Consider the following 14832-nt stretch of genomic DNA (forward strand, 5'->3'; position numbering starts at 1 on the left):
AGGATCTCTTAGAAACTCCTCTAGCCAATCTTCACCTTGACCTGTACACTCATGGAAGTTTAGTTATGGAAAATGGAGCTCGAAAGGCAGGATATGCAGTAGTCAGTGATCAAACAGTGCTTCAAAGTAATTCCCTTCCTCCTGGAACTAGTGCCCAGCTGGCTGAACTAGTAGCCCTCACTCAAGCTCTAAAATTAGTAAAAGGAAAAAGAATAAACATATATGCAGATTTCAAATATGCTTACCTGGTTCTCCACACTCATGCTGCCATATGAAAGGAAAGGGAGTTCCTTACCTTGGCAGGAACTCCCATTAAATATCATAAGGAAATTTTAAACTTACTACAAGCTGTCCAAGAACCCAAAGAGGTAGCAGCCTTACACTGTCAAGGTCACCAGAAAGGAGACAAGAAGGAAGCAGAGAGAAATCGCTGAGCTGACCTAGAGGCAAAAAGGGCAGCTAGACAAGAATTTATAGAAGGACCTTTAATATGAGAAAACCCTCTCCAAGGAACTAGGCCTCAATACTCAGCAGAAGAGGTAGGGTGGGCAATCTCCCAGGGACATAATATTTGTCCTTCAGGATGGCTAGCTACTGAGGAGGGAAAAGTACTCCTACCTGCTGCCAGCCAGTGGAAAGTACTTAAAACCCTACAGCAAACCTTCCATATGGGTATAAAGAACACATATCAAATGGCCAAATCTATATTTATAGAAAAATGTCTCTTCAAAGCTATCCAACAGATAGTCAAAGGATGTGAAATATGCCAGAAAAATAATCCTTTGGCACATCACAAAGTTCCCCCTGGGGAACAGCAAACTGGTCACTACCCAGGTGAGGACTGGCAAATGGACTTTACCCATATGCCTAAGTCTCAGGGATATCAATACCTGTTAGTATGTGTAGATACCTACACAAACTGGGTTGAGGCTTTCCCCTGTAGAACAGAAAAAACCCAAGAGGTAATATGAGTCCTGATTAATGAAATGATCCCTAGATTTGGACTCCCTCGCTGTCTTCAAAGCGATAATGGCCCTGCCTTCAAAGCTACAGTGACCCAAGGAATTTCCAAAGTTTTAGGAATATAGTATCATCTCACTGTGCTTGGAGGCCTTAGTCCTCAGGGGAAGTGGAGAAGATGAATGAAATACTTAACAGACACCTAAAGAAACTGGCACAAGAAGCCCACCTCCCGTGGCCTTCTCTATTACCAATAGAACTCTTAAGGGCTCGAAACTTTCTTCAGAAAACAGGACTCAGCCCCTATGAGATGTTTTACGGATGGTCCTTTCTTACTAATGATCTTGTATTAGGCAAGGAAACAGCAGATCTAATAAAAGATATAACCTCCTTGGCTAAGTACCAACAGGCTCTTAGACCTTACCTGCAGGACAACCTAGGGAAAAGGTGAAAGAGTTGTTCTGCCCTGGAGACCTAATGCTTAAGTCTCTCCCCTCAGACTCTCTCCCTCTCTAGGCCCATCTTGGGAAGGACCATTTTCAGTTATACTGTCTACCCCAATGGCAGTTTAGGTGGTGGGAATTGACTTGTGGATTCGTCACACTCAGCTGAAGCCTTGGACACCTCCTGAAGAAAATCTTAGGCCCTCTACTCTACAGCCTGAAGTTCCAGGAATGACCCTTTGTACACCTGCAAGCTGTTAGAGGATCTACCTTCGCTCTTCCAACAAGATCTCCAGGAAAGTAACTACTCATGAGTCTAACTTACATCCTGGCATTAACAGGACTATCATTCTTAACTTTACTATTTGCGACCAGACTCTATGCGGTTGCCCTTACGGACTGGCCTAATAGCTCTGCTCCCCTCCTTCCTAGCGCCCACCCCCCACCATGACAATTTACACTGACTCTCAGGTGCAGAGTCTTCTCTTGCCAAGGCCACACCAAACTCGAACCCCAGTTATTCCTTTCATAGTAGGGTGTGGTGGAATAATAGAAGGACTCATTACTGGCATTGGAGGAATTACTACCTCTACTCAGTTTTACTATAAGCTATCTCAGAAGCTAAATGATGACATGGAAAAAGGTTGCTAATTCTCTGCAGAGGCAGCTCTCTCTGCAGAAACAGCTTAACTCTAGCTGCCATGGCTCTTCAAAATAGAAGGGCCCTGGATCTGCTAACACCAGAGAAAGGAGGAACCTGTCTCTTTTTAGGAGGAGAAAGTTCCTACTTTGTAAACCAATCGGGTATCGCCTTAAACAGAGTTAAAGAACTCAAGGATCAATCAAACACAGAGCTAAAGACTTCCAAGAAACAGGATCACAGAGCTTGTTTAACAACTAGCTGTCCTGGCTCTACCTTCTTCTAGGCCCATTTATAATCATTCTACTATTGCTGGCCTTCAGGCCTCTCATCTTTAACCTTCTTGTCAGATGCATTTCTTCTAGAATTAAGGCCATGAGGCTACAAATGGAACCCCGAATGTCCTTGGCTCGTGAATTCTATCATGGACTTCTGGATCAACCTGCACCCCTGGAAGACTCCCCTCTGAAGGAAACCTCAACTGCAAGACCCCTTTTATGCCCCAATTCAGTGGGAAGTAGTTAAACAGCGATTGACACCCGTGTCCCAACAGCAGTTGGACTTTCCTGTTGAGAGGGGGTACTGAGGGACTTATCTTCCAGGGTCCGCGAGGGGTGTGGTTTTAAAGGCAGGCGTTTCCTGGCTCCACGCCTCCATCTGGGAACCAGAGGGGTTTCAAATGTAAAGTTCTTTGTCTGAGTTTCCCTCTCTCAGGCTAGGTGAGGAAAGCCAGGTGGGCTTCTTTGTCCCAAAAATAAAAAGCCACCAAAAGCTCTGGAAGGAGGGGGCTCTGTAACTCAGAGTTGTGGACCGAGTAGCCAATCCAGTATCAGAGGAAGTTTGAAAGAATTCCTCTCATTGGACAAGAACATGAATGGGGAAGGAATAACAAGGGTTAAAACTCCTGCTGCTCCTACCTATATGGATTCTTTCTCTAGGTCCCCTCCCATGACAGTGTGGGAGCTGTCTTTCTCTCTGTCTAATAAATTGCTTTTCCACAAAACTCTTTGGCTCCATGATATTTATTTGAATGGCAAACTCACTGCACCTCCGGGGCCCCTTTCCGCATTCTTCGAGGTGAGGCCAAAAACCTCTTTGGAATGGGTAGTTGGATATGCTCCCCCCAGTTACAATATTGTTTGATTTACATAGACATGGTGGCCCATGCCTGGCTGGAAAAATCTTTTAAAAAACTGTAAGATCTGCTTCTGTCTGTGTGTCTATATATATTAAGTGTATGTGATATTTTTCTACCAAAATATATGAAAAACGCTCTGATTAATTTGCTTGAAGAAAACCTAAGCATTTAGATCAAATATTTGAATGCTTTTTAGTTTATGTGATTTGAGTAAATCATTGGTAAATAGAACTAGTTCATTACTATTCTTGTTTTAATAAAAGCAACTGTGTCTTGTGATCAGGAAAATATTCATGTATTTAACTTCACAGTTTGTGCTTAGGTGGCAGCTTCCTAACACTTGCATGCTATAAAAATAGTTAACAGGGAAATAACTTAAAAATGATGGCTAGCCTTGTTTAATGAGCAATTCAAGAATTATTGTTAAGAATGAGTAGACTAGGTGAATATAGACAGGATAAAAGTTTATGAATAAAATTTTCATGGTGTCAAAAATCTTTTTTAAGTAACTTAAAGTTGTGTTATAATTAAGTAATAGATGCTCATGAAATGTCTGAATCATTTCTAAGTATGATAAATACTAAAACAGTAATTGCTACACATAAGTTTTAAGTTTGTTTTTGGCTTCTTAAATTGCATAAAAAGACAAAATGTATTTAAGTTTGTTTGTAAATACGTCCTATTCCACATTGAAAAATTGTATTTTAGCCAGGTACAATGAATGGCAAATGCTTGTAATCCCAGCTACTTGGGAGGCTGAGGTAGCAGGATCACTTGAGACCAGGAATTTGAGCCCAGCTTGCGTAACAGAGACCCTATCTCTAAAAGAAAAAGAAAAAAAGAAAAATTGTACCTTCAGGAAGCACATATTTCTAGAAATTATGAAATGGTGCTAGTCTACAGAATTGATTTGCAACTGCTAAGGATTAAAAATTATAATTAGTATATATAATTAAAACTACTAAAAATAAAGAGAGCAACTCTCTATACTACGTAGGAAAGTGAGAGTGTTTTCATTGAGAAAAATTATAAGGAAGGCATAAAGGTATGCTTTTTTCTCTTTGGGGAAAAAAGTAATGTCTAATTTTGAGATTTAAAGATTGTTTGAAAATATGGATTTAGGAAATAAATAGAAGCAAGGAAAGAGGGAATCAGTAAGCAGCAGAAAGAGGGATTTTGTGTTTTCTCAAGATAATTTCCTATGCTACATACTGTCTTTATTAGGCCTCTGATTACTTAAGGTAATGGAGTTAAAGGATTACCTGTTTTAAAAGAATCAGAAATCTTTCCATTTTAAGAAGCCATTAAGCCCCATTATTCTTTTTTGTCAGTTCATTCAGTCTCATATAAAAAATTTTTGTTCTGTTTGATCTTGGTTAGCAGTTTCATAAACCCATCAGTTTCTTCATTAGAATTCGAGAAATTCTTACCCAGTCTAATGGCATCTAAAAATAAACAAAAAGCCTCTAAGTTATCAGAAACCTGTACTTGAAATGTCTAAATCATTTCTAAGTATGATAAAATACTAAAACATTAATTGCTGCACATAAGTTTTAAGTTTGTTTTTGGCTTCTTACATTGCACAAAAAGACAAAATGTATTTAGGTTTGTTAGCAAATATGTCCTATTCCACATTAAAATTCCACATGCAACTTCTTGTTTGTTTGTTTGTTTGTTTTGTTTTTCCATTTAGGGTCTGGTTCTGTTGCCCAGGCTGGAGTGTGGTGGCACGATCTCAGTTCACTGCAACTTCTGTCTCCCAGACTCAAGCCATCCTCCCACTTCAGCCTTCCAAGAAGCTGCGACTACAGGAGCATGCCGCCATGCCTGGCTAATTTTGTTGTTGTTGTTGTTTTCTTTTTAGAGTGTATTCATCCATTTCCATGCTGCTGATAAAGAGATACCCGAGACTGGGCAATTTACAAAAGAAGGAGGTTTGTTGGACTTACAATTCCACGTGGCTGGGAAGGCCTCACAGTGATGACTGAAGGTTAAAGGTGTGTCTCACGTGGTAGCAGGCCAAGAGAAGAGAACTTGTGAGGGAAACTCCCCTTTTTAAAACTCTCAGATTTGTGAGACTTATTCAAAATTACAAGAACAGCACAGGAAAGACCTGCCCTATGATTCAGCTACCTCCTACCAGGTCCCTCTCATATACACATGGGAATTCAAGATGAGATTTGGGTAGGGACCCAGCCAAACAATATCACAGGGTTTTGCCATATTGCCTACACTGGTCTTGAACTCTTTGGCTTGAGCAATCATCTTGCCAAGGCCTCCCAAATTGCTGGGATTACAGGTGTGAGCCACTTCCCCCAGCCTTGCAACTTCTTTTAATTAAAACTCTGGTTAAAGGAATAATTATTATTTCATAGTGACCTGTGATCCTATTTTTGATTGTTTTAAAAGTTTATTTTTGACAAACATCCTAAAACCAAATCATAAAATTAAGTCTTTTTGACCTTGAGCCAGCTGTTGGACAGTCCAGAGGGCCCCTGGAAATGCAACAGAGAGATATTAAACAGATTAAGCAGGCTATTTGATTCATAAAATTAGATGAGTAACTTTGTCAAATGAGAAATGGAATTTAATATTCATCGAGTTATATTTGTATGTCTTCAAGGAGGTTCATAAAAAGGATAGAAACAACTCTGGCAAACACAGGTTTCTGATAACTTAAGAGTTTTTGGTTTTTATTTTTTATTTTTTTAGATACCATTGGACTGGTTAAGAATTTCTAGAACTCTTAATGAAGAAACTGATGGGTTTATGAAACTGCTAACCAAGATCAAACAACAAAAATTTATTACATGAGACTGAATGAACTGACAAAAAAGAATAATGGGGCTTAAAGGTTTCTTAAAATGGAAATATTTCTGATTTTTTAAATGTTTTATTATCGTGATTTAAGGGAACTTTTTTCTTTTAAGCTATCTATAGCTTATAGCAATTTGCTAATGCACACTTTTGTAAACCATAATTGAAACATTTGTTTTTGTTCCCTACCTGATTCCTCCAAAACTCAGGAAATAATTCATGAACATTCTTATTTTTATTTATGACAATATGGTTATTTGCATAAATTCAACAAGAATCTGTTCTCTTTAACATGATACAGTCGAAAACATTGACTATATTACCAACGCTTGACTGGAATGTCATATTTGAAAACATGCAGAGAATGTCTGGCTTTAAAGGCAAAGTCTGATGTCTGCCTTGGTTTGACTTCCTGGCATCAAGAGGTTTTTAGAAGTCCAGTCTGAGATTTCTTGTAAAAATTATTGGCAAAGCAAATTTAAAAGGAGCCTATATGGTTATTCTTGCTGTACTTATACAAATAATTAGGCCAAGTTTGAGAAAACTTATTTTACAAACAAACTGGTGTTACTGTGATTATTTTTAGTAGAAGTGGAGGTGACAATAGAGAGGAAAATTATGTTTCAGAAGAAAACCATAGTATACATGTTGTTAGATCATATCCCTGTTCATTGTCATCAAGTTTTTATTATTTATTTAGGATTTTATTATTTATATAGGAATTTAAGATCTTAAATTTCTATCATTTACTTCATTATCTGGCTACAACTTTCCAACCAAAATTAAAAACTGCTAAGCTGGACAACCTGACATAAGTTTCAGGGATCAAGTCTTATGCCCGATGTGTGGATCACATGGAGAGCTCACCAGAATACCCAGTGCCACAATCCAAGAAGGGAATCATGGGAACCCTGGTTTACAGTCAATGGGCCAGAAGCTCAGGTCAAAATCTGAGTTTGTAATTGGCATGTGAAATGGGGTCAGGCTCCTAGGACTGAGGCTTCAACCTAACTTTACCTGGCTGTCTCCAGGTAAACAGGATCAGAATTGAATCGAATAGTAGGATACCTAGCTGGTTTTTGCTGCAGAGCTGCTTGATTGGCGTGTGGAGAAAAGCCCCCACTCATCTGGTGTCAGAAGTACTGTGTGATTGTGAGTAGAGAGTAGGGAAACATATTTAGGTTCTTCCCATATATATATCCACACAAATATATATGCTAACCTTAGTAAATTCTTTTCATCTTATTTGATTTCAAGATAATAAAAGTTGTGTTCTTGTTGCTACTTATTAATAGGAAGTCTCTCATATTAATCCAGAAAACAGCATTTTTTTGTTCTCTCTTCTAAAGTAATTTTCATTTTCTCTCATTTAGTTTTCACATGATAGCTTGATGGAGCTATAATTCCAGGGATAATTTTATGTAAATGTAGTCTATTTAGAAGTGAAATTCCCAAGTCAATTGTTTCATTTCTACACAGTGTAAGGATAGTACTTGAGTTGGTGGTGTTAACCCTTTCTCCAAAACATAAATGGGGAATGCCCACATAGGGATTCTATGTGGGCAGTCCTGTCACTGGAGACATTTGAAACACAAATTACATTTCTATAGATCAAGGATAAATCACACTAGTGGTAAAACTAATACGTTTACAAAACAAATTTTGATTTAAACAAACCAACAAAACTCCATTTGATGGCTCTCATTGTGCTTAGGTAAAATCTAATCCCCTCCTGGTGACACCCAAGGTCCTGCTTGGGCTAGGCCATCCAGCTGGCACCTAGTGCTCCTGCTTCAGCCCCTCAGGTGCAAGCTCCTCCCTGTTCATGGCCCCCTCTCAGTTGGAAGCCCTTATCTCACTCTTTCATCTAACCCCCTTTCATCTCAGGTTTTAAATGCTGTGTCCCTGGAGAAACTTGTGCTGTCACACGTGCCGTGACTGTGCATATTCATCCCAGAGCTCCATTTTCTTTCTTTTCTGTATCCAGTGTTTTTCAGGCAGAGGGTTGGGCGCACTTATGGCATCTGGAGGAACAATTCTTTGTGCAGTTTATTAGGTTATGCATGATAATGATGCTTAACAAATAGTCTCCAAACCTCAGTGGTCACAACAAACATTGACATGTCACTTATGGGCCTGGTGCTCAGCTGGGCTCCGGGCTCAGGTCTGCTCTGCTCCCTCACTGGTGTTTCTTGTTTGAGGGCCCAGGTGGAGGGAGGTATGGTTGCCTGAGTATCATTCTCCTGGTGAATGGCATGAGCAGAGGAGAGTGAAGGAACACAGAATAATTCTTAACACCTCACCCAGGATTGGCCCAATCTCCTACCTGCTCACAGGTCAAAGAAATTTTTATGACCTAAAGTCAATTTTATGACTTTAGGTCATAAAAATTGGGTGCTAAATGTTAGTAATGTTTCCGCTGTGGTCTGAATGTTGGGGTAACCCCAAAATTTATATGTTGAAATCCTGACTCCCCACCAGGTAACAGTATTAGAAGATGGGAGGTGATTAAGGCTCTACCATAACAAATGGGATTAGTGCCCTTATAAAAGAGGCCTGAGAGGCTTCTCACCCTTCTACCACGTAAGATTACAATGAGAAACTGTACATCCATGAGAATGGAATGTCACCAGACATTATACTTGGAAGTGCCTCGACCTTGGACTTTCCAGCCTCCAGAAGTAAGGAAAATAAATTTTTGTAGTTTATAAGCCACTCTATAGTATTTTGTTATTGTGACCTGAAGACACTAAGACGATCTCCCACGCTCTGTGAAAACTCTAAACTGCTCCTTGGTGCTGAATCTCTACCCTCACCCCCATTGAGAACCTTTCTCTTTGCCTGGCACCTAGGAGGCACAGAATGAATATTTGGTGAAAAATTAACTTTGCCAAATTGCCCTCCAAGAACTGTTGTAAAAACTTACTAAATAGGGAATGCTGTTGGCATTTGTTTAATGTCCTTTAAACATTCATTATTTTTTCCATACAAAAAGATACTAGACTTTTAACTTTTTAGAATAAGGCTTTTTTTTTTTTTAGACATTCAGTGACAATTCTTTTAGAAATTCTCTATTCAAGTCTTATGCTCGTTTTTCTACTAAATTTTTCTTCCTCATTTGGAAGAATTCTTGTCACAGGTAACAAATATTTTTCCAGTTTGCCTTTTAAATGTTTTTATGATTTTTTGGCAGGCAGACATTGTTAATATTTATATAGCCTCATCTCTCACTGTTTTTTTCATGGCCTGCTGAAGCACACATTTTCACTGGCAATATGATGTTGCATCAAATGGACAGACTGTTATGTACTTAACCAGTCCCTTATTATGTGCTATTTATACAGTTTATAGGTTTTTTTCTTATCAGTAACATTGTGATGAAGATCTTAAATAAGCCCTAAAAGTGGAAGCATCATATCAAAGGATATTTTTTAAAGTTCTTAATATATTTTGCCAAATTACTATTGAAATCTTACTCCCTAGACCCTATAACTGTTTCCCCAAACCCCAGGACTCACATCCCAGATATCCCTTCATCCCAAGACCCACATCCCAGATCCTCATACCCCAGGCCTTGCCGCTGAAGCCTTTACCGGTCAGCCTTGTGCTGAAACAAACGAGAAGAGGACTGGGAGCAGGACTGGAGGGGTAATGGAAAAGTGTGCAGAACACCTCAGATGCTCCTTTTGCCAGCAATGCTTTCCCCTGAGGTTCTTCTATGGCATCTTTTTGGAAATTAAGTCTCATCTCAAATGACAGTGAAAAGCCTAATCCTGGCCCTTTCATCTAAAAGTGACTCTGACTCTAGCTATTCTTTATTGTATTACACTGTGTGTGTGTGTGTGTGTGTGTGTGTGTGTGTGTGTGTGTGTGTGTTTTAATTGTAGAGACAGATATCTGCCATGTTTGCTAGGCTGGTCTCCAACTCCTGGGCTCAAGCGATCTGCCGGCCTTGGCCTCCCAAAGCTCTGGGATTACAGGTGTGAGCTACCACACCCAAACTACACTGTTTCCCTCCCCTCAGTAGCACCTATTTCTCCCTGATATTATCTTATTAATTAAATGTTTAATTTCTATGAGTAATTATCCTGTTTGGTGTGTTGATTGCGGTATCTCCAGCACCAGGAACAGTTTCTGGCACAGAGAAACTCTTCTCAAATTGACTGTTCATTGGGAGCCTGTGAAGGTTTGAAAATCCTATTCCCCACCCCACCACCAAAAAAAAAGAATTGTTTAATCATTAAATCACTTTACCCAAAAATGTAAATACCATTTTCTCCTGGAGACAGAGAATGTAGCAGATATTCTCAAGCTTGTTTATTCACTACTGTGTAGTTGAGTCCTTTTCAAATTCTTCTAAATGTAGCTAATAGAGTATGATTGTATAAACTATGGAAGTTATTATAATTCTTTGATAAAACTATCATTTTTTTTTTGAAAAATGTATTGAAAGAGCTCATTCAAGTCTGTGTGTGTACACCCTGTGTTTTTTTAAACCTTTGGAAGTAGAAGGGGTTTAAGTCTGCTTGCACTGCTTGTGCCTCCATTATTTTACTGCAGAAATGTGACATGCTAAATATAGGATGGTACATTATAAAATTGTGCTGCTTAAGAATAGACCAGCATGCCATTAAGAATTTTTAGGGTGAACTCATTTAACCTATGAGCTCTTAGTTTGTTTATGGATTTTTAAATTTTGTATGCCACTGTGATCTATAAATAAACCGACCCATAATGAAGTCACTATTCACTACTGTGCTGTATATAAAACAATATGTTCCAAGGTAAAAAATTCAATATTCATGCATCTCCCAGCCCAATTAAATCAGAATTGCTGAGGGTAGACTCCAGGTGATTCCAATGTTTAGCCAAGTTTGAGAGCTACTAATGTAGAAGTAACTCAGTAGTATTTGTTGGATGGATGGATGTATAGATAGGAGGTTGGATGGATGGATGGGTGAGTAAAAAAACATGGGGAATGAGAAACGTGGGGCTCTGGTTCCAGCACTACCTCAAAAATGCTGTGTGACCTAAGCTGTGTCACTCTGCTTTACTGAACACCCATTGTTGCACTACCTGTCTTTTTAACTTCCCTTCTTGCTTTACGATTTCATCATTCCCCTTTTTGGTTATAGCAAGAGCCCAGAGTATAAGGAATGAGAGAAGCCTGGAGATAGAATAATTGAGGCTTTATAGAAAACTTCCTCCAGAACAAAGCTAAGCCTAACAGGAAGCTCTTTACTAAGTGAATTAGGCCATTCTCACATTGCTACAAAGAAATACCTGAGACTGGGTAATTTTTAAAGAACAGGTTTAATTGACTCAGGCTTTTCAGAAAGCATGGTGCCAGCATCTCCTTGGCTTTTGGGGAGGCTTCTGGAAGCTTACAATCATGATGGAAGGTGAAAGGGGAGTAGGCACGTCACATGGTGAAAGCAAGAGCAAGCAAGAGAGAGAGGGTAAGGTGCTACACTTTTAAACAGCCAGATCTCATGATGAGTGACTTACTATCACAAAGATAGCACCAAGGGGATGGTGCTAAACCATTCATGAGAAATCCACCCGAGTGATCCAGTCATCTCCCACCAGGCCCCACCTCCAACACTGGAGATTAATCTGAGTGGGGCAAACAAATATCCAAACTGTATCACCATGGTACTCCTTTATCTAGGAACTGGGAAGTATTTGTGAGGCTCCAAAAATCTTGCAATTAGAAGAACATCACACAACTCTGTACTCAGTGTACAGAAGAAAGACAGAACGACTGATTTCTAGTCCTCAAATACCACACTAGGGAGATGCAATGTATGAGGGAACCTGGAGTGAAGGGAAAGGGAGAGAGATGGATTTATCTGAGATTCCTCACAAGTCTCCTCTGTATTGTCTGTTCAAGGTCTTCTTCAAGACTGTGAAGGGTTTCCACTCTCAAATATGGGCTGCTCAAACTTTCTTTTACTTTTTCTTTCTTTCCTTTTTTTAAGAGACAGTGTCTTGCCATATTGCCCAGACTGAAGGGCAGTGGGATCACGGTCGTGACCCGACTGATGATCAGCACAGGAGTTTTGACCTGCTCTGTTTTTGGCCTGGGCCAGTTCACTGCTCCTTAGGCAACCTTCCTCCCTTGAAGTCACTTTATTGATGCAAAACTTAGTGCAGATACCTGATTGGCATAGCTTATTAAAGCCCAGAACTCCTGGCCTCAAGCAAGTTTCCTGCCTCAGCCTCCCGAGTTGCTGGGACTACAAGCAGGTGCTACCTAGCCCTGCTCAAACTTTCTTGACTGCTATCATGGCTGTTTCACTAAGCTGTTTTGTTTTTTTTTTTTTTCTTTTTTAAAGCATGCCCCATGTCCCTCAATTCTGTTACTGTCACCCTACACCTATAGTAACATAGGACAGTCTCTTACTGAGGAAGTTAGCTACACATGCTTATTTAAAACATGGCAAAAGCATTATAACAGGCGACTTGGGGTGTGGGCTGTCCAAGTCCTGTTATTCTCCAAGCCCTAGTCTCCAGGCTGCTATTACACACAGCTGTTTAGGATTGCCTGCTATGTGAGATCTTGCTACCTGTTCCTAGGCATCAGTATCTGTCTGGTTACTTAATAGTGGCCACAAATGATATTACTCCCCATTCCCCCTCAACCTATACCATTTCAGTGGAGGATAGTTTTAAAGCTACAAAAACAACACATTTGGGAAGTTATGAGAATAGAAATTGAGTTTTATTAGCTTCACAAGGGGTAAGAGCAAGATGTACCACACAGGAGGGTTCCCATCTCAATACCTTAACTTGCATATTTAAATTATTCAAATTATTGGCGACCAGGGGTCGGGGATCATGCACAGCTTTTAGTAATATTTGCTAGTTATATTTAAAAATGAAATGGTGTTCTTAGGGCACTTCCAAGTACTTGTGAGCTTTGGCTCCAGACAAACCTCTGTCAGGATAAACTCCAGAAGTACAAAAGGTGCAAAAAAAAAAAGAAAAAAAAAAAAGTCAAAAAGAAAACATCACTGCATACTTTTTTTTTTTTTTTTTTTTTTTTTTTTTGAAACAGTCTTGCTCTGTCACCCAGGCTGGAGTGCAGTGGTGTCATCCTAGCTCGCTGCAACCTCAACCTTCCTGGCTCAAGCGATGCTCCCACCCCAGCCTACCGGCTAGCTGGGACCACTGACACCGGGTTACTTTTCTTATACTTTGTAGAGACAGAGGTCTCATTATGTTGCCCAGGTTGGTCTCCAGCGCCTGGATTCAAGTGATCCTCTAGCTTCGGCCCCCAAAATGCTGGGATTACAGGCATGCCCCACGGCGTCTGCTTACTCTTTTAAAGAGGCTAGGGATGCAAAGAAGAGAGGAAAGCAACAAAACCTTTTTGATCTCAAGGAGCTAAGTGTCTGACACTGTCCATCCCACACACATATACAGAGGGAAGGATCTCTTCTAAAGCAAAAGTTTTCATGGAAGTCATCTGTTTCCTCATCGCTTAAAAGACACAAAAAGCGGTGAAGCCGTTATGGAGTGGGTGTGGGGGCCTGTGACCTTTTGTCTAGCTGCCACCCTCCGGGACCGACAAGGGGTACACCAAATAGGGGACGCGATCGCTAAAGTCACGTGAACACTGGAGTCCGCATTCTCTGAGATGTCATTCCTCCAGGAGGGCCCAGAAACCGTGAATGGGGCGGGGTGCTGGGCAATATCCTAAGCCAGGTTTCCTAGGAACGCAATGCACTGGCCAGGACGCTGGGGAGGGCTGCGAGAGTGAAGAAACCCTTCTCAGGGGGTCCGTTCCTGGTCCGTACAAGGAGAAGGTTGTCCAAGCGTATGCTTATAAGGGCTAGAGCCGGGCATGGATTCGGAATCCTTAAGCTCATCTGTGCTTGGACTCTGACCCTGTGCGAGGGGGTGTCCGAAGTCTGGTTCACGGAGAAACGGGACCCACCTGGGGCATCCGATGCCAGCGAGAAGGGAAGGGAGCCGAAATGCAAAACGTTCTCCAGATGCAGGAGGAACTCCTCTCATGTGGCGCCGCGGAGCAAACTTCAGAGCACCCGGCCGAAGATCCAGAACAACGCTCGGACCCGCAGCCCAGCCCACATCTCCGGCGCAGGCGCAGTGACGCCGCGCTCCAGCCCCAGCGCGCATGCTCCGCCCGGCGGCTGCGCTCCAGGCCGGCGGTAGCGGCGGCGGCTGCGGCGGCGGAGGAAGTTTCCGCTTTGCACTCCACCCCGGTAGCAGCTCCGCGGCGGAGACAGCTTCCTCCGGACGCTTGGCGGGGTTCGCTGTCGCCGTACGGCAGCCCGGTCGGATCATGGGGTTACCCAAGGGGCCGGAAGGCCAGGGTCTCCCGGAGGTAAGAACGCCTCCTTCCCTGGCACGTCGGGGTTGCTGAAGAGAGAGGGCCGAGCCGCGGGGCGGCGGGCAGAGCGGGCCCCCGGTGCGTGAGGGGCGCCCCGCCCCCTTCCTCAGGTGTATCCACCTCGGGGAAGCGCCAACCCTCTTCTCAGAGGCGGAGAGCAGGTGCCCCTGCGTGGGCAGGGGGCAGCGGACGGGAGGGGACACACTTAAGCCGCTCCGGCGTCTCCTGGGGGCGAAGGTGGCCTTCCCAGCCCGACACCTGCCCTGACGCAGCCCCACGCCCCGCGGGGCCCTGAGCTCCCACCTCTCCCCTCGTCCGGGACGGGCTCCCTGACCCAGCGCTGCAGGGCTGGCCCCGAGGGCCGAGGCTGCTGCACGCAGGAGTCACGAGACCGCGCTCCGAGGCCGTCCGGCCTCGGGTGGTGTGAAGGGCGGTGACCTTGGGACGCCTACCGCCACCCTGCGGGGTCCCGGCG

General features: G+C 42.3%; 1 protein-coding gene and 1 long non-coding RNA gene across 6 annotated transcripts in view; both read left to right on the forward strand.

Annotated features, from left to right (window-relative positions):
• The window catches only part of LOC120368099 (uncharacterized), an 80293-nt gene extending 71221 nt beyond the window's left edge, over positions 1-9072 (forward strand). For 2 of the 4 annotated variants that reach the window (XR_012517797.1, XR_005582315.2), the window contains exon 7: positions 5046-9072. This is a non-coding gene — a long non-coding RNA (uncharacterized LOC120368099). Of the gene's footprint in view, positions 1-1527; positions 3630-5045 lie in introns of those variants that run through there. The other 2 variants (XR_012517796.1, XR_012517798.1) reach the window with 2 other exon arrangements.
• A 5083-nt stretch (positions 9073-14155) lies between these two features.
• Positions 14156-14832, forward strand: part of CCDC93 (CCC complex scaffolding subunit CCDC93) — a 90315-nt gene continuing 89638 nt past the window's right edge. For both annotated transcript variants that reach the window (XM_003931540.4, XM_010342156.3), the window contains exon 1: positions 14156-14351. In XM_003931540.4, the coding sequence (XP_003931589.3) occupies positions 14310-14351 (42 nt within the window). In that variant the 5' untranslated portion in view covers positions 14156-14309. The remainder of the gene's footprint in view (positions 14352-14832) is intronic.

Source organism: Saimiri boliviensis, chromosome 5 (assembly GCF_048565385.1).
Source record: "Saimiri boliviensis isolate mSaiBol1 chromosome 5, mSaiBol1.pri, whole genome shotgun sequence".
Classification (NCBI taxonomy): Eukaryota; Metazoa; Chordata; class Mammalia; order Primates; family Cebidae; genus Saimiri; species Saimiri boliviensis.